The sequence below is a fragment of the Panthera uncia genome (genome assembly GCF_023721935.1).
Source record: "Panthera uncia isolate 11264 chromosome B2 unlocalized genomic scaffold, Puncia_PCG_1.0 HiC_scaffold_24, whole genome shotgun sequence".
Taxonomy (NCBI): Eukaryota; Metazoa; Chordata; class Mammalia; order Carnivora; family Felidae; genus Panthera; species Panthera uncia.
Window position 1 is genome coordinate 107317526 of NW_026057580.1, and position 27439 is coordinate 107344964.

Sequence of the window (27439 nt, forward strand, 5' to 3'; positions counted from 1 at the left end):
AAAAGTCCTTCTGGCTAGTTTGGAGAATGAATTTTAGGACGACAAGCAGGGGACCAGTTAGGAGGCTATAACAATTGTTGGCCAAGAGATCATAAGCGCCAGGCCTATGAGGATTGGAGGCCAAAGGACATGGAGCACTTTGTGACCACATTTGAGGTTTTGAAGATAGAAATATAAGCTCTTACTGATGAAAAAGTTGCCCTTTTTACCTTTTAAGTAGCCAGCCCCCATGTTAAAGTTGTTAATGAGTAGACCTAGACCCTAGGGAATCAAGAAGGGCATGCCTCTCTGTTTCATAGGCTCTGGGCTCAGCTCTTACCAAAGTACCTTGAGACCAACAATCCCCCAGCATAAAATCCTGCCATTTTCCTCCCGTTCCTTTGAGTGAACTTGGGAGGTGACTGCTGAAAAAAAGACTCTCAGCAAGAGGACTGCAGCGTTTGGGGTTCGGTGGTACACCCCTAACTTTTAATTTCAATAAATTTTGCTTTTAATTTGGTATTGGTTATTTTACATTGCACAAAGTGAGAGCAGGCATTTTGCTAGCAGCATCTCCCTTTTCATCACGAATATTGTATTCACCGTTTCAACTCCAAACAACCAAGGGCAAAATTCCTTTAAAATAATTCATCTGCCATTAAAAATGAGTTTCCCTTTCACCTATACAAATCTCGTGCATCTGGGACCCGCTTCCCGCCGCACAGACAAATGCTCTCATTGTCTGTGCACCAGTCCCCCTGGATTTTATGCAGCGTGCATTTCCTGCTCGGAGCTGCTTGCTGGCTGTGTGCGTGCTTCCCTCGTCCCCCTGCCCCCATCCGGATCCGAGGCTTTTGTTTCTCACATTTCCTCGAGACGCTATTAAAATGCATGGACTCATCGTTACTAAATAAATGAATGACTAGGAACTTTTCTCTTGGCTGTTAACCTTTAGGCCACTGTCCAGTGAAGTTCTCAAAGGCACGTGAACCCAGCATCTCACGTAAAGGGGCCAATCCACATGCAAACAACCGAAACGTGGACATTATTTCCCAAACTTGTCGTGTTACGGGGACACTTTGGCATTTCTCAGAGAAACGCTTTGCAGGGCCCTCCAAGGGCGGGCCGCGGCGCCCCACGCGGCCGCAGCGCTCGCTCCCGCGTCTGCAAGGCGCGAGGAGGGGGCGAGGAGCTGGCCGCCCCGGGCCGAGCGGAGCGGGACCTCCGGGCGGCGACGCTCTGGCCCGAGCTGGCTCGTTGGTTTCCGCGCGGCCGCTCGGGCCCGCGCGGTCCAGTCAGCAGGGGGCGCGCTGGCCGGCGCCGCGGATCTCCGAGCTGCGCGGCCCGACTCGCGTCCGCCATATTGGATGCCGCAGCCGCTGCTGCCAGCGCTTCCTCCTCCGTCTTCGCTGTGCGCTGCTGGTTCCTGCGGCCCGAGCGGCGGGGAGGTGAAACAGGAGTCTGACGAAGGAAGAAGAAGGAGGGGGTGGGGAGTGTAGGGGACGGGGCTAGAGGGCGGAGGACCGAGACCGAGCGGGGCTGAGAAGAGAAGGCGCCGCGGCCCAGCCCCTCCCCCGCCCGCTGCCGACCCGCCCCGGCAGCGCCTGTGTTCCCCAGACCGGCGCTCCGCCCGCCCTAGCGGCCATGCCGGAGCCTCGCTGTCCCTGAGGGAGTCTTTCCCTGCCAGTGCTTGCCCTTCCGCTTCGGCCCCAGGGTCGCAGCGGCCGGGTCTCCCGCCGGCGCCCCTCCTCGCGGCGGCGCCGCCGCCCGCGTCTCGCTCTTCCCACCCAGTGCAGTGGCCGCCGCCTCTTCCGCCGCCGGGCTCGGGGCCTCCGCACCGACAACATGGAGGCTGTGAAAACCTTCAATAGCGAGGTTGGTATTGCAGTCTAGCTTCCCCTCCTACCCATACCTCCCACCGGGACGAGGCCCGCGTGAGCCGGGTGGGTGCGGGCCTGCAGGATTTCCCAGGGTGGGGCGAGTGGCGGCCTAGCTGTGTCGGGGAGGAGGGGGAGGGGTGTTTCTCTGCCCCGCGCCCCTCCCCCGAGTCCGAGGGGAGGGCTGGGGGAGGGCCGCCCCGGGGCGGAGGGAGGTTCCGGTGTCTCCGGCGCCCTATTGAGTGGCTTAGGGGTTGGAGGGAAGGCCCCGTTGGGCCCTCCCCCGGAGGCTCCTGGCTGGTCTCTCGGGGTCAGTTCCGCCGAGGCCTGGCCCGCCCACCTCTTTCGTGGCCTTGCGGGATTTTAACTGCACGCCGGACATCACTGCCCAGACTTCCCCGGGGTCCTTAATGAGGCAGGCACCGATGAGGGTAGTACAGGAAGGGAACCTAACAGGGGTGATGATCTATGGTCACGTTGTACGTACTGTTTATATTTGAGATACTGTTGGCTAGGTAACCTGCCAGCTAGGGACTTAGGCTAAGAGAATGGTTGATGGGGACGCAGGATTGTTACTTGTCCCTCCTCTCATCATTAGGGCATAAAGACACAAATGGTAGGCAGAGGTCTGTGCTTCAGGAGAGGGAAGATGTTGGGGAAGCCTTTCCCACGGGCTCATTCATAATGTCAAATCTAACACTAGATTTTAAAGCAGGTGTCCAGTTTTCACTATTTAATTGAATTCACTAGTCTGAAAGGAGACAGGTTTTAATAAAGTACGTTATTTTTTTTAAAACTCCGACGTAAATAGATCTTAATGCAAACATTAAACATAACGAGCACCTATCTACATAGCCAGAATTATCCTTATCTGTCTTGGAAAGAATTTTAATGTGATGTTAACTAAAGTCGCATGAATTTTATGAACTTCTGATGCGGAAGTGCTGGTACTCTATTCAATAGTGTCATTAACAAAATCTTAAATATTCACCTTTTAAAATACCAGACATGTTACTGTTGATAATATGAAGAGGATAATGCTTTTTTTAAAACTGTCTTACATTTTTTTTTTCTTTTATTTCTTCTTCCTTTTTTTTAAGAATTGGCATTTGGGAAGCTTAGCAAAGAGGCTAAATAAAAGTTAGATAACATTCGTGTGAGTTGGGCTCTCCATATTACAGTACACAGCAATGACACAGATGAAAACAAACCTTTTTTTTTTTTTTTTTAATAAAGAATTTTCTTTTTTGGTATTGGATTTTCTTTCTCTTTTTTAACCATTTAGTAAACAGAGCGGTAGACTTGGAAATCTTTTTTCCATTTTATTTATGAATTGACAGCTAATAACTACAAAATTTGGTTCTTTCAGCAATACTATGTAGTGCTTAAAATCTAAAAGAAAAAAATATTGGTACTGTATGTTCCAATTTATTGCTAATAGTTTCTCAGCTGTGCCGGAAAGAAAACAGCTCTATGTAGCCTTTTTATTTGCTACATACTGTGTTACAGCACTATGGAATGTTAAAGTTTTAAGAATTATATATTTTTAAAAAAAAGCCTTTCTCTTATTTCCAGTGCAGTGATTTGACTTACCCCCCACCCACACTTTTTTTTTTTTTTTTTTCCTAAGTTTATTTTTTAGTAATCTCTGCATCCAACGTGGGGCTAGAACTCCCAGCTCGGAGATCAAGAGTCACATGCCTTTCTGACTGAGCCAGCCAGGTGCTCCTACCCCACCCCTTTTTGATGGGTGTTTCTTCTGTTTGTCTAGGGGTTTCCTAATATATATCTTCCCTCACTCCAGCCCCCCCCCCCCCCACAAAATTTTGAATAGGATCCCTCATGTGATAGAGTAAAGGTGCTAACTACACTATGGTTGTCACAATAGAGCACAGTGGAATAGAAATGGTATATCAGTTTTTCAATTTAGTATTGCCATTAAGGATAGGGGGCCTAATATTTACATGGCTAGCTGTATATTTAACCTGTTTTCTCATCTAGTCTTTACAGGAATTTGAAATTGGCAGTAGTAGTTCCATTTTAGTGTATGTAGTGCGCTCCCCTTTCTCCCTACGGATTTCAAAGAAGTTAGAAAATCTTTCAACTTTTATTTACTAATCTCAAACTTCACCATGTTTGAATGTGGAGTTAGCTTAAAAATAGCAATATGGAGTCATAGAGTGTTGGGGGAGGGAAGTACTGTCAAAAAAGATTCAGAGGAATATACTTTTTGTTTTAAACACAAAATACATAATCTTTTTTTCTGATTTTGAATATAGTTTCTGCGAATGTAATGCTTGCTGTTGTAGTAATTTTGTTACAAGCAAGCATATAGTCATGGGAAATAGTTCAGTAATGAATATTTTCCATTAAATCATGTATCGTAAAGGGTAAAAATAAAAAAAGAATCTTGAGTTATAGTATTAGGAGAAAAGGATGTTTTAGAATGTTTACTTATAGTGAATTTGGCTTTTAAAGCCTGATTTAAAATATGCTTAGGTTTTATGGCTTGCTAATTCTCAGGTTATTATTATTTTTTTAAGTTTATTTATTTTGAGAGAGAGAGAGCATGTGTGGGAGAGCTGGAGAGGAGCAGAGAGAGAGGGAGAGAGAATCCCAAGCAGGCTCCATGCCGTCGGCACAGAGCCCAACGTGAGGAGCTCGATTTCACAAACTGTGAGATACGGCCTGAGCTGAAACCAACAGTTGGACCCTCAGCTGACTGAGCCACCCAGGCACCCCAGTTCTCAGGTTTTTTAATATTGACCCCCTTCCAGCATTGGCTTGAAAATAGGGACATACAGTACCAGAGATTTGAAAGTTAAGAATATTGATTTTTTTTTTTTAAGATTTTATTTTTAAGTAATCTCTACATCCAACATGGGGCTTGACATCACAACCCTGAGATCTAGAGTCACATGCTCTATCGATTGAGCCAGCCAGCCAACCCAAGTTAAGAATATAGATTTTTAATTTACAAACCATGGATGAGTTTCAGTCTGAAAATATATGCCTTATGCATCGTGTTTCTGAATCATGGTCAACAGGTGCTGCTGCCCCCACCCCTACCCACCATAATCTGTCAAAGGGAGTCTGTGCCCTCTCCTTCCCTGTGTTCAAAATCACTGTCAGAAGATCCTTTATGTGGTAAATTCCTTAGTTATCTTGAGTTCAATGAGATTGAGGTCTAAGAACTGATATTTAAGTGCCCACTGTGCTAGTTTTGTGAGAAAGCCGTCATTTACAGATAAGCGTCATCATTGAGATGAGTTAATCCCAGGAGCAGTAATGTCAGTTCTGAAATGATGAAAGAAAGTTTGTCCACATTGGAATATAAGATTCCCTAAGAGTCAGTGCTTGACCTGGGCAGTTAACTGAGAGAATTATTATCATTACAAGTATTGTAGTTGTAGCTGCTCCGAGATGGTGTCATACCCTTGTTACGGTGGTTTAGAGTTCTCACTTCAGTGAAAGGGGACTCGTTGGTCTGCTTAAATTCTGTTAACTATTTTAGGACCACAGCTGATTACTGGAATGCGGCAGTTTTATGTGAGCTGTCCCTAAGAATGCCACTGAATGGTGGTCATTGTGGTAGGGTTATTACTTTGTTTTTGAAAAGATGGAAAAGACTAGCAATGCATAACTCTTTCCTCAGAAAATCATAACTTAATTGGAGAGGGCACTTTCATGATAAAGGAACTCTTTTTTCAAATAATTTTTTAATTTATTTTAATGTTTATTTTTTTAAGAGACGGAGAGACAGAGTGTGAGTGGGGAAGGGGCAGAGAGCGAGAGGGAGACACAGAATCCGAAGCAGGCTCCAGGCTCTGAGCTGTCAGCACAGAGCCTGATGCGGGGATCCAACCCACCAGCCGTGAGATCATGACCTGAGCTGAAGTCGGACGCTTAATGGACTGAGCCACCCAGGCGCCCCCATGATCAAGGAGCTCTTAAAGTAATACATGGAAAATATAAGCATCTGTTATGCACTGGCTATACTTAGACAAAGTAACTAGAGGAAATGAATTTTACTTGTGTGTTGGATTCTTTAAATTTTTAAGGACTTATTATACTTCAACAAGTTAACATTAATACTTTAACATAATCAAATACCAGTTAGTGATCAGTTTTTTCCCCCTAGATTCTTTGTATAGCTTGTTGAATTACTATAGTTGTTTTTTCTATCATGATCCATTTCTCTTGCTGCTCAGAAAAGGCTGAGTGGGATAATAAAGAACCAGATATGTAGATTTGAGATGTGTCCAGTAAATTACCACAATGCAAATTTTGGATTTGCCTTGGTTCATAAATTCTGAAATGGTTCTAGTACCTTTTATCATCTTTAGGATGCCTAAATTCTTGGTGTGTTTTGTCCTTAGGATCCTTCAGTTAGTCAAGATTAGCAGATGTAGACTTTTAAGAGTCACGTTAACACCTAGGACATTTTCCTCTTCTGTGTCTTGTCTTTCACACTGAAAGTGAAGTCCCATCTCTGTTTTATTTCATTTCCAGTTTTGTTTCCATAGTGTTCATTTGTCCAACTATAGGACTTTTTATAATCTTCCCACCAGTATCTAGTAGTAGACATGGGATGGTGAACAGTGGAAAAGGTAGAGGGAGTAATAAATAAAAACGTGTGAATTTTGTTTTTATTTGTGTATTTTTCTTTTGTCTGTGGTTCAGGAAAGGAATTTTATGTGAAGCAACCAGAAGACATTGCATTTTTGTTTCATTTTCACCTACCAGGGAATCTGTCTCCTATTTCCTTTCCTTTCCTGTTTTAATCCTTTCCTTTCCTGTTTTAACTTTCTAGTGAGTACTTTGGTTAATTGTATCAATCAAGCCATCTTTTTTGTTTCCACGCTGTGAAACTCTCTTAAAGATAGGCATACTTAGTGTTATAAAGGGAGGAACCCTTCACTAACGCCTCCCTGCTCCAGTGGTTTAGATTAGGGTTTTTCACCCTCAGTACTATTGATGTTTTGGGCTGGATAATTATTTGTTGTGAGGAGCTGTTCTGTGCGTTATATGAAGTTTGGCAGTGATCCTGGCCTCTACCCACAAGGTGCCACTATTGTGACAACCAGAAATGTCTGCACATTATCAAATGCCCCTTGGGGAACAAAATAGACCTTGGTTGAGAATCACTGATTTAATTCCCATTACATGATCTTAGAAAACTGTACTTTCACTCTTAGTGATTACTGTAAGTAATATAATAATAGTTTTTCCTACCAGACGATAAGTTTCATGAGGACAGTGACCATATATTTCATTGCCTCATATCCTCAGTACATAGCACAGTACCTTAATACATAGTGTGTGTCAAATAAATACTTCTTGAATGAATGAATGAGTGGTATTCTATGGACTGAATGACCTGGATCAAGGTAGTTAACATTTCTGGACATTTGGTTTTCTCCTATGTAAAGAAAATGATTGATTTGAGATATTTAGGTTTCCTGTTAGAAGATTCTTTGATTAAATATAAAATTAATGTGGGGGTAGAAATTTTTTAATTGAAACTCTGATCTGTTTGTAATGTTCAGTTTACTAAGGAGAGATCATTGGGAGGGGACTATTCCATTTGAAGGTTCTAGTTAGATTAAGCTTCATTTTTTGATTATGCTATTTCCAAACCTTTTTTTGCTTTACTGTTTTTCAGTTTAAAGCAATGTATGATAAAAGTTGTGGGGTTTTTCCTTATATTATTTTGAAAATTTAGAAAACAAGGATAATGGAGATTGATAATAATGCTTTTTGAGAACATGCTTGGGAGTGTTATAGTCTTAATTGTTCAAGATTAAATGTAAGCATTTTTTTGGCAAGATTGAAATAGCTCTATCATTTTATTTAGGCTAGCACTGAGTTTGTTATAGTAACTTTGGTTGACATTTAGGGGACATCTGTATTCCCCAGATTCCTAAATAGTCATATTTTATGATCGCTTGCTTCTTTTTTTAGAAGTATAGTTGGCTTAGAATTAGTGATGATATTACTAGTCGCACATGGAATTTCAGATATCTCTTTCTAGGGCCAGTTTTGCTGTTATTGGACAACTTCTAACTCAAAATGGTATGAGAAAATGTAATCAACCTTGACCTTGAACACTGGCTGAACTCCTGAACTCGAATGAGCTCATTTTATCTGGTTTTGTTTTCTCAACATCTTTCTCTACTCCTCTCTCTCAGGATTGTGCCTCTACTCCTGCTTGTACAGACTGCTTTTTCCAGCAGCATGGACACAAGAAGCATAGTAAGATGATTATAACGCACATAAGGCAGGCCCTTTGGAAAATACTAGGTTTAAATTGGAAGTGAAATGATGTCTTGATTATATGGGCCATACTTGGGAAGTGGAATAAATTTTGTCACTTCGAATATGTTAGTAATCTTAAAGAGAACATCTAGGGAATAGTTGAATTTCTTCACAAAAAATAGGTTAAGTGGAAAAAAAAGTTATTGTGCTTAATAGTGAGCATAAATCATATATACTCTTGCTGCATTTACTTACATTCTGCTCCACATAACTTTACTGTAATGCAAAAGGAATATAACATTACCTATTTAATGTGAATAAATTGCAAACCTGTTAATTTGGTGGTTGGAAATAAAATACATCTTATATTTTGAGGAAGTTCTTCAAACTATAAGATGATAGATCATTGACAGATATACTGCAGGGTTGGAGAAACAAAAAGACTACATCAAATTTTTGGTTTTCTAATTATGAAGGAGCAGATTTTGGTAGAGCTACTGATATGAGAAATAAATGCTGAAAAGAAATTTTTCTGTAGCCTGTAAATTCTTATGTAAGTTAATTCTATCTCAAGTTTGATGATAAACGATGCATTTGTGCTTTGGTTTTTAATTTTATGCATTTGGTCTTCTGATCTGGTTTTACAAGAATTTCTTACACACCATATTTTAAACTCAGGGAAGGATATGTAAATGCATTGTGTCGTCTACTATAGGTCAGGAAGTGTCTCGGTAACTTTGACCTTACCACATTTGGTCAGAATGGAGAATAGAGAATATTTGTTAACGTGTCTTAAACACAGTTATGGCTATGAAGTTAATGTGTGCCAAATTTGTTTTTACAATAATTCCACAACTTAATATAATTTATGTAGGTTGATTTGAAAGACCTAGGATTTTATTCTTTCATTTAGCCAATAAAGTGCTTACCCATGTGCCAGACACTTTTCTGTCTGCTGGGACACAGTGGTAAACAAGACAAGCAGGAAGCATACCCTTTTTGGAGCTGATGTTCTTTTAATCCTCCCCTGCCTCGATCCGCCTTATGTGCCTGAGTGAGGTGGTGCAGAGCTGGTGAGGCTGTGCGGGCAGGCCCGACGCTGGGGCTCTGCACTTTGGGGACCGGCTGGCCGCAGCCCTTCTCACTTCTGGTTGCTCCTCTCAGCATTTTGCCTTAAAGAGTCTAGAATGCTCATCTGTTATTCAAAATAGACATGAGTAAGTAGACTTCTTTCAACAAGAACATGGTCTTATGTTTCAATAGTGGGAAAACAAGATGAGCTACATTAAGTTTTATTTTATACCAAATTTTGTATCATGTGTTTATAGAAATCAGTTTTTATTTTGAAATCATAACTATTGCATAACAGCTGTAGGAATGTTTCCCTTTGTCACTGAAGTATTTGTCTCCACATGCAAATGATTAAAAACTTGTCTTAAGTGGTGACGAAACCTTTATGAATTTGGAGAATAAGTTAATAAGTATTTTTATTTTTAAAGCAAACTTTTGCTTAAGTACATGAAAAAATCGGGTTCTCTTTCTTATAAACGCTTATTCTTTGAATTTGATTGGATTCCTTAGGGCTAATTTGAGTAGCTTGTCAGTGAAAGATGAAACACTTTGGATTGTATATCTTACATCTTGGTATATAGAATTTTGGAAATGATATAAAGATCTTTTTATACTGGGTCACAGTCCCTAAAAGGTTTACTGGTACATCTGAAACTAATAGTGTTCTATGTCAGTTATATTTTACTTAAAAAAATAAGTTGACCAAATCCTAGTTCATGGCTTTTTAAAATTTAGTAAGATTTTTACACTGTAAAGTTTTATGGTAAAAAAATAGATTGGGGTGTTTGAATTTATTGAAATATTTGAAGTATATGGGTAAAAAGAATGTTGAGTAAGTGAAAATTTTTATAAACCAAAATATATAGCAGATACCTACTTTCTGCAACAGCTGTTTGCTGTGATGAAAGATGTGTGGCTTAGGTCTTTTTGAAATACTTTTGTTTACCATTGTTAAAAGTGAGCCACTTTACAGTATATAGTGTTGTGCTCTGACCCTCTTGACCCCAGCCATCAAGTTTCAGTGGAAGTTTAGGATAAGCTTTTGAGAAAAGGATAGGTGCTACTCTCCTTTTACCAACTAGAAAACTGAGGCCACCGTTGTGGTTTTACCAACAAAATGTGACTTTGTAAGTATTAGAGCTGAAACTGGAAGAGACAGACCCAGGTCTCAACCTTTGCTTGAGATATGTTCTTACCCTTGTGTAAAGAACTATCACTCAGTTTTTCACAATTCCTTTTTACTGTCATAATGTCCAAGTATAAATTAGCCTTTTCCCACTTTTGAACTTTATTTTGACAACTTCAGATTTACAGAAAAGTTACAAGAATGAAGGATTTTATGTACACTTCATCTTGACTTCTCTACCTAATTATGTTAATGAACCATTTTTGCTGTTTTGTTCACTCCCTCTTCACATGCACATGAAAACACACAAACTTTTTCGGGCATTTTGATAGGAAATGCAATTCATTTTACTTTTAAGTGGCTGTTTTCTACAAGCAGTGACATTCTTTTACATAGCCATAGTATAGGAATCAACATCAGGAAATTAACCTTGATATAATGCAGTTGTTTGCAGATCTTGATCAGATTTTATTAATTATATCAGTAATGTCCTTAATAACGGAAAGAGTAAATGCTACTCCACACCTTGAATTCATTCATCTTGTTTCTTCAGTATCCTTTACCCTGAAACAGTTGGTTATAACTCTTTGTCTTTTATGACCTTTGATTGTATTGAATGATAATAGGCCAGTTATTTTTAGAATTTTCTCAGTTTGAGTTTTCTTCTGTTGCTTAATGATTAGGTTAAGCTTACACATTTTTCGCATTCTGCAGAAATGATATTGTGTTCTCAGAAAGCACATGGTGTCTATTTATCCCATTAATAGGAATGTTAACTCCCCTCCCCCCTCCCAAGGTTTCTCTGTTGTAAAGATACTATTTATCCCTTTGTAACAAGTATCTTATGGGGAGGTATTTTGAAACTAAGCACATACCTTGTTGCTTATCGAACGTTAACCCATTTGTTTAAGCATCTGTTTAATTCTTGCCTTGAATCAGTACTAATGCCAAAAGGTGATTTTCTAAGTCTATCATTTCTTTATTATTAGCATTCTGTAAGAGCTTTTCCTTCTTCCCCCTTAATGTGTTTATGTATATGTATGCATATCAGTATGAACTTGTGGATTTTTTTTTTTTTTTTTAATCATTGGGGTTTTTTGATGGAGAGTGTCTCAGTTTTGACCAGTCAGAGCTATTTCAAGCTGTCTTTTGTGTCCTTTTGATGTGTGGTCGTTATGTTTTGAGAATTCTCTTTCTTACATAATAAGATATTCCCACCCCAGCCTTGGAATCAGCCATTCCTCCAAGGAATTCTAGTTTCTTCTTGTGGATATTTATTAGTGGATTAATCTAGAAATTATATATATTATATACATATGTATATAATATATAACAATACTGCATATATGTATACATGTATACATGTATACATATGTACATAAACATATATACACATAAATTTTTGGTTTTTAACTGTCTGCCTATCTAAAAAGCCATGGATTCACCCTGATAACCTCCAGTTCCAGTCCAACAACTGTAGGGTTCATTCTAGCTTTTCCCCTTTCCAATTCTGTAATTACTTTCTCTGACAGCAAGAAAACTAGTTTCTGTTACCCACAGTGTATTTACATATTTGATCAAACCTAAAACACACAGAAAGTAGTTTCAGAATTGCTAAACCATATGTCTCTGAAAACAAACGTATTAATGAGCATTTAATATTTGTTTATAGTTCTCTTTTTTCTTTTCTTTTCTTTTTTTTTTTTTTTTTACCTGAGGGTATATAGTCAAAATGCTATGTTTAAACATGGCTTGGTTAATTTTTTCCCCTTAATGTGGTTCTGCTATTCATTTGAAGTATAATTAGATTGGGTTTTTTTGTATTCCATTTTGGTTTTTTTCTTCCTTTGTCCATTTTTGGTATTTTATTCCTTTAGTGTGGAAGACATTAAACCCAAATTAACTTTATTCTTCCCTTTTTATTAGTTTCAGCATTTGTAACCATTTATGTTGTGGTTTAAAAATGTTTCTTAACATTTTTCAAATCAAAAAGCCAGAATTCAGAAGTTTAGATGTAGAGAAGGTTTTAGGTGAAAGATGTGTTTCTAATATTGTAGATTCATAGGTGAAAGAAGTGTGTATTCAAAAAACTTTCATTCTCTTGTGAGTGGAATCTCCATCCACAAGGACCAGTAAACTCTTTCTCTAGAGGACCAAATAGTAAATATTTTTAGGTTGTGTTAGCCACTTGAGGTCTCTTTCACAGATTTTTTTTTTTTTAACTTATTTTGAGAGAGAGTGCGTGAGTGTGGGGGAGGGGTAGAGAGAGAGGGAAAGGAGGAGAATCCCCAAGCAGGCTCCATGCTGTCAGTGCAAAGCTAGACATGGGGCCTGAACTCATGAACCCGTGAGACCATGACCTGAGTCGAAATCCAATCAGACGCTTAACTGACTGAGCCACCCAGGTTCCCATCTTTTACATATTCTTTAAAACAATTTTTTTTGATATTTATTTATGAGAGAGAGAGAGAGAGAGAGAGAGAGCGAGCGAGCAGGGGAGGGGCAGAGAGAGGAGACACAGAATCCGAAGCAGGTTCCAAGCTCTGAGCTGTCAGCACAGAGCCTGATAGGGGGCTCCAACCCATGAACCGTGAAATCATGATCCAAGCTGAAGTTGCACATTTACCGACTGAGCCATCAGGTGCCCCTCTTTCACATATTCTTGTTGGTCTTTCACAATTCTTTTAAAATATGAAAATGTTCTTGGCTTGAGGGCCTACAAAAATAGGCCATAGGCCATAACCTTGCTGGCTCCTACTGGAAACTTTGAAACCTGAGAACTTGATTAATAGTATGCTACTTATAATAATTATAATTGAGCAGGAAGATATATTCCTTGTGGCTTTATAATAGGCTTATTTGGACATCAGCAATAGGAACAAACAACTTAAAAAGCTGCCTTAGTGAAAATAATTTATTTAAAATTTTTGAGCACTTACACCAAGTGCAGATGCTATTCTAGGCTCTAGAGATTTAATGGTGTACAAAACAGACTCCACAACAAAACACAACCCTACCCCCCCCCCCCCCCCAAAAAAAAAAAAAAAAAATCTGCCCTCGTCAAGTTTACATTCAGTTTTGTGTGTGGATGTTTTCACAGTTTTATAAAATTCATGTTTTTTGTTTTTTTCATTTAGTGACATTTATCTATTAATTGTTTTCAGGGGTGCCTGGGGTGGCTCAGTCAGTTAAGTGTCTGACTTTTGGTTTCAGCTTAGGTCATGATCTCATGGTTCGTGAGTTTGAGCTCTCGGCTGCCAGCACAGAGCCTGCTTGGATTTTCTCTCTCCCTCTCTCCCCGCCCCTCCCCTGCTCATGCTGTCTCTGTCTTTCTCCCCCAAAGTAAATAAACTTAAAAAGAAATACTTACAAAAATAAAAAAATTATTTTCATATTAATTGCAGAGTGAGCATTTTCTTGAAAACTGGATTAAAAATGCAGCAAAAGGGGCACTTTAAAAAGCTTGGCTCATTGCTTCCCATCTACTAATACTACTTTTGTGTGTGTGTGAAGTGTGATTTTTTTTATTTGAAAATGATTCTTAGTCCTGATGCTTTCAGGTTATAGCTATACTAACTCACTAGAAGATGACAAGCTAAGCCTCATTAATTGGGACAAAGAACCCAGACTTAATTTAGTGATAAATATATGTGTGTTGTATAATCTTAATTTAAAAAAAATTTTTTTTAATGTTTATTTTTGAGAGAGAGGGAGAGAGACAGAATGTGTGCGGGGGAGGGGCAGGGGGGGGGGGGGGGGGGAGAAGCTGGCTCCAGGCCCTGAGCTGTCAGGGCAGAGCCCAGCTTGGGGCTCGAACCCATGAACATGAGATCATGACCTGACCTGAAATCGGATGCTCAATCTACTGAGCTGCCCAGGCGCCCCTGTTATAGAATCTTTAAAAAATATTATTCAGATACATTAGTCTTTAAGGCTTTAACGAATGAATGATAATGGAATGATTCTTAAAAATACCATCTGGGGCGTGCAGGTGGCTCAGTTGGTTAAGTGTCCGACTTTGGCTCAGGTTATGTTCTCACAGCTGGTGGGTTCGAGACCCGCATCAGGCTCTGTGCTGACAGCTCAGAGCCTGGAGGGAGCCTGCTTTGGATTCTATATCTTCCTCTCTCTCTCTGCCCCTTCCCCACTCAAACTCTGTCTCTCTGTCTCTTAAAAAAAAATAAACATTAAAAAAAATTGTTTTAAAATACTGTCTGAAGTTGCTAAATGTAGTTTTCTTGAAATAGGGAGAACATGTCCTGATAGTGTGAGTATTTATTTATCTAATAAAAGCTCCAGAGCTATGTGCAGGTTACCTATCTAGTCCCTGGCTAAATACTGAATAAAACTCATCACAGCGAGTTTTTACAATGTTGTAAGTTTGTTGTAAAAGGATTTTTACCTTTGAGTAGTTTTTCTACAAGCATTTAATTAACCAGTAAGTGCCCTTTTTAAAAACTTTATTGAGGTATGAGTAACTGCTCTTGTAAGGATTATTAACACCTTGAAGTTTTTACACCAAGAAAAATATTATGGTAATTACTCTTATTGAGCAAAATTTTCCAAATTCTTGTTTCTATTTCTGTCAGGAGAACTCAAAACCTTTTTTATAGGCCTGTCTCTGCTTTTGTGGCAATTGTAGGAACAAGGGTTGTAACCAACTTAGCTGAAGGGTATTGACATTTTAAAGGAGTTGGCCAGAGATACCACATCATTCCTTGTACAGAATTTCCCAGTTTTTTAACTCATTTGCATAATCAAAGGATTAAGATGCCTTAGGCCTGTTACAGCTGTAATAATTAATGATTCGAGATAATTCTGTGAGAACTTCTTTATTTACAAGTCCTTCAAGATCGTTAGACCATTTTTTCATTCTATTTTACTTAGAATTTTCCAGTTGCTACAATGTAATTATAGCTGATGAAGGTTTTCATGTAATAGGAACTAGTGGTTGGAAAGAATGCTGCAAAGAAGTAGTTTCTGGTTGTTTGAGCTTTATTTTTTATGCATATGTGCCGGCTATCAGGCATTGTATTCTGCAGAGTGGTTATCAGCCTTAAAACTTAGATACCTGTGTTCTGTTTCTCAATTCATATTCCAATAGGGGTGAGAACGGGAATGGATTACTACAAAGTAGTAGTAGATGACTACAAGTAGGTAGTGTAATGAATATTATGTTACAGAAAGTAGTGATACAGCATGTGTAAACTGTGTGTAAGCTCTTTATTGTGTATGTCATGATGTATACAGAATGAGAGAGGAGATGTTATGTGATGCAAAGGATAGATGATTTTCAAGAAAATAGAAGCTTTAGGTAGGGGATGGGGTTGGGTAGATGATGGAAAATGGGCCAGGGATGTTCTGATGAAGGGCCTTTGTACACTGTATGTAAGACCTCATTTTTAATCAAAGAGGATTGGAGATTCTGAAGGGTTTTGAAATTGTGTTTCAGAAAAATGAGTAGTATCTTTGAAACAGGGCAGGACAATGGAGGGATGAGATTAGAAGGGAGGCTAAATTAGTATAGAGAAGATGAGGGGTTCAACTAGAGTGATAATAGGGAGAAGAAAAAGGGATGAATGCAAGAGAAATTTCATAATAATAAGGAGCTAGATATGAGGACAAGGGTGGTGCCAGGGCTTTAGCTAAGTGACAAAGTAAATAAAGGGGTATGGTATCAATCACTAAGAGGGGCAGATCAGGAGGAGCTAAAAACTTGAGAAAGATAATTTGGTGGGTTGGGTTGAAGGGAGATCGTTTTTAATAACCTGGAATAAAAGGAAGATCTTTACTATGGAAGGACTGAAATACTACCCATATCTCAACCACCAAAAGTTACTTTTACTATTTTGCTGAATACAGTAGTAATTTTGAGAGTTTTCTAGGGAGATGATACAGAAAAGAGAAGCAGGCTTAAGGCAAAATCTTGTGGAATCTTTATGTTCTTCAGTTTTTAAATTTTTTTTTTTTAAGATAAGACTTCGATCCATTCTGTTATATTGTATTTGTGAATATGAGACATTTAAAAGCAACTCTGTATGCATAGGATGCTTGATTTTAAACTCTGCTTATAATGCAATTGCTTTTCTTCTGTGCAATTGAAATATAAGTTGTATATGGAGAGATCTGTAAGATTGATTTAATTTTCTTTAAGGTTTTTATTAGAATTTCTTAACATTGAGCTTACTCATATCATTCAGCATTTTATTAGCTCCTGTTAGCCACATCATTCTTTATCTTATTTAACTATGTCTGTAATAACCAATTGTGAACGTGAAATTGTAAAGGTAAAGACTACATCATTAGAAATATAGAACCCGTTATTTATCTGAGAAATTTCAGCTAATATGGTTTGTGGGGATCTGTTTTGAAGAGGATTTAAAAATGAATTATTCTTTCTCATGTTTTTTTTTTTTTTTTTTTTTTTTTTTTTTTTTTTGGCCATTTCATTATTATTAGTACTTCTAAAATTAAAGGATATAAAATTCATATCATTTCATTTCAATGTTTCACAAAAGACATAGGGAACTGAAATTAAACAAAGTTGGATTGTTTGGATCTCAGGGAAAATTTAAACTAAAGAGTTACTTTTATATATGTGTATGTTTGTTTATATTTATGGATTTTGGTTTCTCCCATGGAGAATCATTTGTTTCCTTTGACTTTAGGGTACTCAGAGACCATTACAGTCATGTGACACATTTGTAGCTATAGGCATAACTGAAGTGTGTGGTTCTATGATTGGGTTTCTTGTTTACTTCCGTGCTTAGACTTGATTTCCAGAAATTACAGATTTTAGACCTGAAAGATGTATATCACTTAACAAACAAACAAAGATGTGTATCACTTAACAAACTCATTTTATGGATGAATAATCAAGACCGAGAGACGATGAAACTTACTTAGTATCAAAGACACATAGTCAGCAACCAAATTAGAATTTCTGCTCTTGTGACTCATTTTAGCATTCTTATTTTTTCAGCGTGTATTTGTTTAGTGAGATTTTGGTAGTACTTAATGTGTGTGTGTGTTGGATGTAGAGGAGTGGAAATAGGGTATTTTAGTTGATTATTATCATTTCATGCTGCCCCTGGGTCAGGATAAGGAATGAACTATTATGTTATACTGCTGCTCTCCTGCCCATAAGATAAGGTGCCATAGGAAAATATGCATACCTTGGCAGAGAAGTACCACACAGTAACACCCCTCTAGCCAGCAGTTTTCTAGCAATTCATCCCTCTCCAGAAAAGTGAAAAAGCCATTGGGTCAAAGCTCACGTATCTTACACCTTCTTTGTGGGAAAGGAGTACAATTACTCTGTAAGCCTGTATCCTTAGCATCTTCCTAATGTTCACATTTTAATAGTGGTGGCTACTTTGTAACTACCTTTAGATTTTCTGGGACTGCTGTTTTTACAAGGCTTCTGGTTCAGGTATTTTAAAGCAAGGCTGCAGGGTCACTGTGGTTACTGTCACAGTAGGATGTGATTGTAGTTGACAAGGGAAGAGATAGTTGTTGTATCATTTATAAAATGGGGTTACACAAGATAACCTTTAGGATTTCTTTAATATTAACCCTGATGAACAAGTTTTCTAATTAATTTTTCTTGGCTTCAGTTTACTTATTTCAAAAATAAAGATAATGATGCCTTCCTTGACCACCTCTAAGAATTTGTTTAAATATTTAAAATATTGGCTTGTTTTAGAATGTTTAGAAAAGCTCGTTTAAGTAAAATAGTAAAATTATTTTTTCAGTATTTGCGAAGTTAATACAAGTTCTAGGGACACCTGGTTAGCTCGCTCGGTTAAGCGTCTGACTCTTGATTTTGGCTCAGGTCATGATCCCATGGTTGAGGGATTGAGCCCTGTGTTGGGCTCCATGCTGACCGCACAGAGCCTGCTTGGGATTCTCTCTCTGCCCCTCACTAGCTTGCTCTCTCTCAAAAATAAACATTAAATAAATACAAGTTCTAATATTATGTTTTTAAAATTTTTTTAAGTGATTATTTCAGAGAGAGAGAGAGAGAGAGCGCGTGCGCGTGCAAGGGAGGGGCAGAGAGAAAGGGAGACACAGAATTGGAAGCAGGCTCCAGGCTCCACACTGTCAGTGCAGAGGCCCATGCAGAACTCCGTCTCACGAACTGTGAGATCATGACCTGAGCTGAAGTTGGATGCTTAACTGATGGAGCCACTGAGACGACCCCAAGAAAATCTATTTTAAAGTTATTAGGAGTATAATTTTGCACTAGAATGTATAAAGTATTTATTTTACACAGATACATATATACACACTTACAGTATTTGTGTATGTACATAGGTGCGTATAGAAAATTCAGGAAGGCAATCTACCAGTCTTTTAACAGTGGTCATTTCTTAAGAGAGCAGTAGGTGGATAGTGTGCAGTGAATGAGATCTTTCAATATTTGGAATTTTTCATTTGGAATTACCATGTTACATTTATAATATCCCTCAAACCCAAAATACTACGTTTCTTAGCTTTTGTGAGAAAGAGGGAGTTAGTCTATCTTAATAATAATACTATTTTTTTAATGTTTTATTTTATATGAGAGAGAGAGTGCAAGCAGGGGAGGGGCAGAGAGAGAGGGAGACACAGAATCTGAAGCAGGTTCCAGGCTCTGAGCTGTCAGCACAGAGCCCAACGAGGGGCCTGAACCCATGAACCATGAGATCATGACGTGAGCTGAAGTTGGACATTCAGTCAACTGAGCCGCCTGGGCACCCAATGATACTGCTACTTTTCAATGCTAATTAATATAATGAGATCACATTTTGTATATATCAACTGCACATTTATTTTTAATATTTATTTATTTTGAGATAGAGCACGCACATGAGCAGAGGAGGGGCCGAGAGAGGGGGAGAGAGAATTCCAAGGAGGCTCTGTGATGTCAGTGCAGAGCCCAGTGAGGGGCTGGAATTCATGAACCATGAAATTGTGACCTGAACCAAAATCAAGAGTTGGATGCTTAACCAGCTGAGCCACCCAGGTGCCCCTGACTAAATCCTTTAGAGAGTGAGCTTGCTTGTTAAAGGTTGGAAGATTGTTAAACCTTATTTGACGATTGCTTAAAATTCATATTGAAGTGAAATTTGTTTAGCTGTTACTTGGTCAGTAGATGCATAAGCTTCATAATCTGATGTCTTTTGATCAGAGTCTTCTTGGTTATTAGTTAGGTTGATGCTACTCAATGGCAATGTCTCCACAAGCATCTACCGTCTTACTCAGTGGCTCACTTGTGTATGTTCAGTTGGCTGCTAGCTGGTGGGCTGTTTTGTTGGGTGTTTGGAAACCGAGCGTCTGGGTAGGCAGAAGAACTGGGTTTGGGACATGGTTCTGTAGCTTACTACCAATTTGAATTGCGTTAGGTTACTTACCCTAAATTTATCCATCTATAAAATGAGAACAATATTAATGTGTCATTCTGAAGATAAAAGCGATACAGCCTTTATGATAGTACTTAATAATTGACAAAGTGTATGAAAAGTCATTATTACTATCTTTCTTCTTCATCATGCTACTGCCTGTCCCTTGTTTTAATTCTGTATATTTGTTGCTCATATTTCTGGAATCATTTCACCCGAAGGCCTGGTAGGCTCTTGTTCTTATTCTCTCTCTGATACTTAGTCTTTGGTATTTATTCTTTATTTCTTTAACTGTTATCTCTTCAGGAATGACTTGTATTTTTGCTTTTCTCTTCTGGGATTCAGTCTCATGTTTTTTTAGTTATTTTGTATCCATGTGCACGTGAAATTATATTGTTATCACTTGAATCTAAACTTGTATTCCTTCCACAAACTTCTTTTAGACTTTCTCTTTTTTTCTTCTCATTTTATATAAAAGAATATTTTAATTCTTGTCCTTAGGAACTGGAAAGACTATACATATTTGGAAATGAGCCTGTACCAAACACTGGCCAAAGAAAAATCTGCGACTTTATGCCTTATCTTCGTTCTGGTCACTCAGAGATACAGTGTTATCAGCTGTGATTGTTGTTGCTTTTTGCCTCACATTATTTTTGTCTGTGTGTTCAACGTAGTCTACTTTCCCTTCTGCATAGATACAGGACCCCCTTTTCACATTCTAATATGCCACATCTCTGAGGCCTGATGGGAATACTAATATTCTGTGTTATGTTGTCTTGTGACTGACATCACCCATCTGGTATGTTTCACTTCCCCCTGATTGCCACATCTTATTCATTGTTAGAGAAAATATTGTGACTGGGTTTTTCTTTTCCACCTGTCTCATGACAGGGTTCTGACCCTCTTGCCCAGGTAACTGCATACGATTAAGAGATGTTTCAAGAACGAAGCTGCTAGCTATTTCAGATTCCTGTCTTACAAAGTGATGGAACAGCTCTGATGCAGGTTTTCAAAACATGGCTTTTATTTGCTTTTCCTACAGTCTAGTCTTCCGTCCTCCCCGGATGCTCTAGCCTGAACCTAGACTTCCTCTTTATGTCAGTAGTAAAATCATACTCCCAAATACCCAGACTTGAGAACTTGGAATTTTCCTAGTTGCCTCTTTCATTTATATCTTCTCAGTCATAAAATCCAATGAGTTATTTTTAAAAATGTGTTCTGCATCCTTCCTTTTTATTCTTAGTATTAAATAATAAAAATAAAATGTTGATACTTTAGTCCAGGTCCTCATTATGTCCCCCCTTTGGTTTGTTATAGTTAGTTTTGAGTTGGCTTTTAATTTACTATTCTCTGTTCTCTCTAGTTCATACTGTAGAACTAAGTCTTTTTATATTATTAGATTAATTTTTACTACATTAATCTTTTCAGACAACTGTTTTGCTTGAATTGCTTTATACTTTTAAAAACATTTCATATTACCTTTGCGTTCAACTGTGCAGACTTCTTAGCTATGGGTTTCAGGCTTTTTATAAGACTATATTTTAGAAACGAGTAAGATATTTATAAGTAAATGTAGAAGTGTGCTTATCATATACATCGTATATACACAACACTATGAAATGGGAACATTATAGTAATATATGAAGGTATGCATTATATATTCTTATCTATGTGTCTTATTGTTTTGGTACTCTGATTCTCCAGTAGGAAAGCACAGCATTCTATTGATATTCTAATGAATTCCCATTAGGAAATAGCCCTCTTCTCCAATCCTTCTTGAAAATTGCTATTTGTAAAGAGAGATTTATTGATGAGTGTGTTATGAATGTAAATAGTGTGGAAGCAGAATCACAGCTGTTAACAGAAATGCTCTCTTTTTCCAGTCAGCGCATTTCACTTCCGTTTTCTTTATTAAACCTTTTCTCTGTTAGCAAATGCATATACATTTCATTTGTTTGAATGTAGCATTTTTTATCCTGGCACTAAATTATGCCATGTGTTTTGTTTTCATGAGGCAAAATCTTCAGTTTCTCATGGGTCCCCCAAATTTTAAATACCACTTTAGTATATTATTCCTCTGTTAAATGCAAATGAGAATTTGAGAGAAGAGAAACAAAGATCCTCAGCCACTAATAGTTAAGTAAATTGTTTTCCCATACATCAGTTTTTTAATATACACACCTCAAATTAGTGTCTTCACAGAATTACCCGTGATTACATTTTAAAGACATTAGGGATAATTAGCTGACCATGGTGAATTTCAGAATGCTAAGAATCTGCTATATCATAGTAATGGTATGTCACTGACCTCCCCTTCTATGTCAGTAGATTGTTACATATTTGAGGTGAAGTTCTTCAAGGTTTTTGTTGTTGTTGTTGCTGTTTTTGTTTTTGTTTTTTTGTTTTTGGTTTCTTAAGGGCTTAATATTGTGCATATCTGCAGATCTAGTTAGTGACTGTTGGTTTAATTATATTTAAATCATTGTTTGGCTTTGACCTATTAATTGGTTGAATTTGGCTTGGTATTTCTCAGTTCTTTGTTTTTAGTTGATAACACCTTGATAATAAGACTTTATTGATCTGAGTAAGAATATTGAGTGGTGATGATTAACTCTGAAAGTCAATTTGAAAATTGTATAGAAGAATGATTATTATACAATATTGTAAATGATATTGGGGATTATTTCAGAGTGAAGCATTCTTCTGCTTTGAAATAATTTCTTATTTTCATGAATATTGGCATAGAATTATAAATAAAAGGCTGCAAAGATTTTTTTTTTTTTAATGTTTATTTTTGAGAGAGAGAGCGAGCAAGCAGGGGAGGGGCAGAGAGAGAGGGAGACAGAGAATCGGAAGCAGGCTCCACACTGTCAGCGTAGAGCCTGACATGGGGCTTAAACTCAACAAACCATGAGATCATGACCTGAGCCGAAACCAAGAATGGATGCTTAACAGACTTGAGCCACCCAGGTGCCCAAGGCTGGAAAGATTGAAGTTCAGGGGGGAAAAATAAATGTATATCTTTACCTGTGGTTTTCATATTCCACTTCTTTGAGCAAAATAGATCTGTTTCATTTGAGTGAATTTAAATATGAAGAAGCCTGATAAATTTTTGCCGATTTGTATTTGGTTACTTGATTACCGTTGGAACCCAGTAAGCTGCTTGATCAAAGTTGAATATGCATATATGTGGATACCTGATACGTTCAAGGAACTATTTTAGACATTGTGGAGGATATGAAATAAAAGATACTGATATTGGTTCCTGTTTATTGAAGGTTTACAATATGTGAGGTCAGTGCTTTCCAAAGTGGGTGGATGAATGGAAAGATGGATAGCCAGGTAGGTAGGTAGATAGAGACAGACAGACAGACTAAACAGAGAACAAATTATGACCAAATAAATTTACCCTTGTGATAAGATTGCTGTGAAGGTCATAAGCAGGGTGTATAACAGTTGCAGGAGGATATATACATCACTAGTGGCACAGTGTGATTTAAGATATGAAAGTTAACTCCCTTTTCCCATTTTACTGATTACAACTAGGAAAAAGTCTGAGTTTTGTACCACTATGTCTTTTACATTTCTAGGTATTTGCTGTCTTTAAAAAAATAAAACAGATTGCACTTTAGACTCAGCCTTTGGCAAGAATTATCCAGAGAGAATTTAATCATGTTTTACTTTCCTTATAATTAATTTTAGTATTACCTTCTACTTATGACTGTGGGCTAGCTGGAACAGTGTCTCAACAAATTTTTACAACCCACAATAAGAAATATAATTTGTGGCGGTACCTGGGTGGCTCAGTTGGTTGAGTGTCCAACTCGTGATTTCAGCTCAGGTCATGATCCCAGGGTCGTGGGATCAAGCCCAATGTCAGGCTCCACACTGAGCATGGAGCCTGCTTAAGATATTCTCCCTCTGCTCCTCTCTCCTGCTCGTGTGCTGTCTCTCTCTCTCTCTTGCTCTCTCTCAAATTAAAAAAAAAGAAGCAATTTAATATGTGTCATGAGCCAATAGTCACATATGTAAATATAACAGGACACAAGTCTCACCCAAGAGTAGTCAGTGTGTACTTCATTATTTTCTATTTTATTCTGTTTTATTTTAATTGGGCTATAATTACCATGAAAAAGTTTTCATCTAGTTGATTAATTAAATTATGGTTTGAAAAAAAGTAAAAGAAATGCATGAAATAGAAAAAGGAATGTGTGGTAGGACTTTTGTTTAATTGTAAGAAAATTATGTGTGCCTAATAAATTATATTCAGTTGTTATAACACATTTTTCTGAATGTTTTTCTTATTTTTACATTTAATTCTTACATTTATAAAACTAGTTATTACAGATATTTTATATTTGTCATGTAATATATTAGGTGTTTCCATATTTCCATGTTAATAATGTATGTATGTTAGCTTTCTGTCTCTTAGAATACCTTACTAAATTTTTATTCTTGAACATTTTTTAACTGTTATATAAAATGTTGATGTGGGGGCGCCTGGGTGGCTCAGTTGGTTAAGTGTCTGACTTTGGCTCAGGTCATGATCTCGCGGTTCGTGAGTTCGAGCCCCACATCAGGCTGTCTGCTGTCAGCACAGAGCCCTCTTTGGATCCTCTGCCCTCCCCCCGCCCCCCTCTTCCCCTGCCCCACTTTTGTGCACGCTTGCTCTCTCAAAAAAAATACACATTAAAAAAAATGTAAAAATTCCATGATTCTGACTTTTTGCTTCTTAAAATATATGAAGTCACTCATAAACATTTTGTAGCTCTTGTATTTAGCACCATACTACCTTTTCCTTCCAGACATTAGTTTTCAGTTCTAAAATTTTCAAATTTTCAGTTGGTTCTTTTTTGTAGTTTTTCTTTCCTTGATGAAAACTTCTGTTTTTGCGTTTATTTCAAGAATTTGCTCCTTTGCCTTATTGGAGATGATTATGATTTCTTTAAAGTTTGATAATTCCAACATCAGCATCTTCCTGTGGTTGGCATCTGTTGATTATCCTTTCACTTGAGCGTTTTCCTGGTGTGTGTGTGCGTGTGTTTGTATGTCCAGGAAGTTTGGCTTGTATACTGGACATTTTCAGTATTATATTGTAGGACTTTGTTAAAATCATCTTAAGAATGTTGATTTGTTTTCTTTAGCAGGCATTCAGCTTGGTTAGGTTCAGGATGCAATTTCTGTCTTCCCTTTTTGTAGTGGTTTTGACGTCAGTTCCATCTTACAAGCATTTTGCGTTTTGCTGTTTAGGTGTGCTCAAAGCATGTGCCCCTCAGGAGTTCGTGGTTTATACAGATTTTTGTTCTCAGAGCCTTTGCTGGGTTTGTTTTGGGCCTGTTTTGCGCAAACACAATTCCAGAGTGAGCCCAGGACTTTTAAGTTCCTGCACAGAATTAGAGGATCCTCCTCAGATCTCTGTACAATTCCCATACTCTCTCTAGATCCCAGGGCATCCTTTTCTCTGTTCTCTGGCCAAAAAATCAGGTTTCTCTCCGTGTTGAGCCTTCAGAGATGAAGTGGTGAGAGAAAAAAATGGGGATTTTGGATAATAAAGCCCCTTTTCCTAGTTCCTCTATCTGGAAGTTGCTATTCTTTGGGGGGTTTTTAGGTGCTGGCAACAGTTGCTTCTCTCCAACGCATCGCAGGGCCCAGGGGGAAATGGGAGGGGGGGGGGGAAGAAAAGAAGATTGCTCCTGATGCCCAGCTCAGCAGCATGGAAGAGGCCTTTTACCTGGTGTTCAGGCTGCACACGAGGGGTTTCCTCTAGTGTTTCTGCCTCTAGCATTGGCTGCGGTGATTCTGCCTACTCTCGGGGATCGAAGCCTGTACATAATACAATTATTTACAACATAAAGCAATATGAAATTTACCTCAGTCCCTTCCCCTGCCATCACCGGTTATTCTACTCCAGTTTCTGGTCAGCTTCCTGTTGTTTCTACTTCTCAGTCCTCAGGTAGCCTCAGGTTGCCTTTGTGTGTTTAGTCTGGCATTTTTAGTTGTACTCAGTGGGGGGAGAGAGGCTGTATTGGCTTGCTCCATCTTGGCTCACTGCCACTCTGGTATACCACTTTAAGAGGTTTTTGTCGTTGTTTTGAGAGAGAGAGAGAGAGAGAGAGAGAGGGTGAGCAAGCGTGAGTGCGAGCAGGGGAGGGGCAGAGGGAGAGAGTGAGAGAATAAGCCCACGTTGTGCATGGAGCCTGACTCCGGGCTCAATATCACAAATGTGAGATCATGACCTGAACTAAAATCAAGAGTCACTCAGGCACCCCAAGAGTATTGTTTTATCCACTTTATCCCAAGAATTTGGGAAGGATATGTAAATTTTTGTATTGAATTAAGGGACTACGCAAATAAGTTTTTGTTGTCTAAATTTAGTTTTTTAAGTAGTAGTTTTTTGGAGGAGAGTTGATTATAGTTTTTCTTTGTTACTAACACAGTTTTATTTATTAAAAAAAATTTTTTTAGTGTATTTATTTTTCAGAGAGAGAGCGCATGAGCAGGGGAGGGGCAGAGTGAGAGGGAGACACAGAATCTGAAGCAGGCTCCAGGCCCTGAGCTGTCAGCACAGAGCCCGATGCAGGGTTTGAACTCAACGAGCTCTGAGATCATGACCTGGGCCGAAGTCAGATGCTTAACTGACTGTCCCCCCAGGCACCCCCACTAACACAGTTTTAAACTGTAAGTTAGATTCTAAGATAAATGGCTTCCTTTTTATAAGAGTGTTCAAAACTATACTATTAATCTTAGACCCCTGCCATGGTTGAGAAATAGAATGTTCTCCTTGGTAATATACAAGGTTAATTATTTATGTGAAAATACTTTAGCCCATAGGAAAGCATAATTAGTTACAAAGCATGTAAACATATATGTTTGTCATAATAATTATGTTAGCACTTATACATATCAAATTCTGGCTTTTTAAAAAATACTTATTTTTGATAGAGTGCATATGAGGAAGGGGCAGAGAAGGAGTGACAGAGGATCTGAAGCAGGCTCTGCACTGACAGGCTAACAGCGAGCTGCTGAGTTGGACTCTCAACTGACTAAGCCACCCACCGCCTCACCAAAAGCGTAGTGTGTAGGTTTGATCTTACTAGACAGATGTTTGCATACTTCACATTTATAATTTTAAGAAAATAGGCATCATTTTTCCCGATAATATTTTATACTTCTGTATTTTCTGTTTTTTATTTTAGAAGAGAGCATACGTGAGCTGGGGAGAGGGGCAGATGGGGTGAGAGAGGGGAGAGAGAGAGGACAGCGAGAGAAAGAGGGAATCTTAAGTAGGCTCCATGCTCAGTGCAGAGACTGATTCAGGACTTGATCCCAGGACCCTACGATCATGACCTGAGCCAAAATCAAAAGTCAGATGCTCAACCTACTGAGTCACCCAAGTGCCCCACTTTTTTTTTTTTCAAAGAGGTTCTGGATTTGAGATCCTGACAGAGGTATAGTTTTGCATACCCTTCACTAAATAATAATTACTTTCGTTGTATACTTAATTATACTTTGCAGACTGTTTGTTAGAATATTACCTGTCTCCAGAAGCATGCTGTCTGTTCCATGAGGACAGACATGTTGTCAGTCTCTTCTATTGGATCCATAGTGCCTGGCACTAATGAGTATTTTTGGATTGAGTGATGAATTGTTGGATTATAGAGAATTTGCATTTTCTGTCATCTTTGGGCTTTTAAAAATATTTTCCAATTTTTCTGTACTAAAATATAATCACAGAAAAGGTTTTA

General features: G+C 38.4%; 1 protein-coding gene and 1 pseudogene across 1 annotated transcript in view; one reads left to right on the forward strand and one right to left on the reverse strand.

The window, feature by feature from the left end:
- Nucleotides 1-1165: 1165 nt before the first annotated feature.
- The window catches only part of SCAF8 (SR-related CTD associated factor 8), a 101933-nt gene continuing 75659 nt past the window's right edge, over nucleotides 1166-27439 (forward strand). The window contains 4 exon segments of the mRNA XM_049653161.1: nucleotides 1166-1427; nucleotides 1771-1854; nucleotides 8048-8080; nucleotides 8082-8111. Of these exon segments, the coding sequence (XP_049509118.1) occupies nucleotides 1347-1427; nucleotides 1771-1854; nucleotides 8048-8080; nucleotides 8082-8111 (228 nt within the window). The 5' untranslated portion in view covers nucleotides 1166-1346.
- Nucleotides 19929-20712, reverse strand: LOC125938073 (single-stranded DNA-binding protein, mitochondrial-like; annotated as a pseudogene).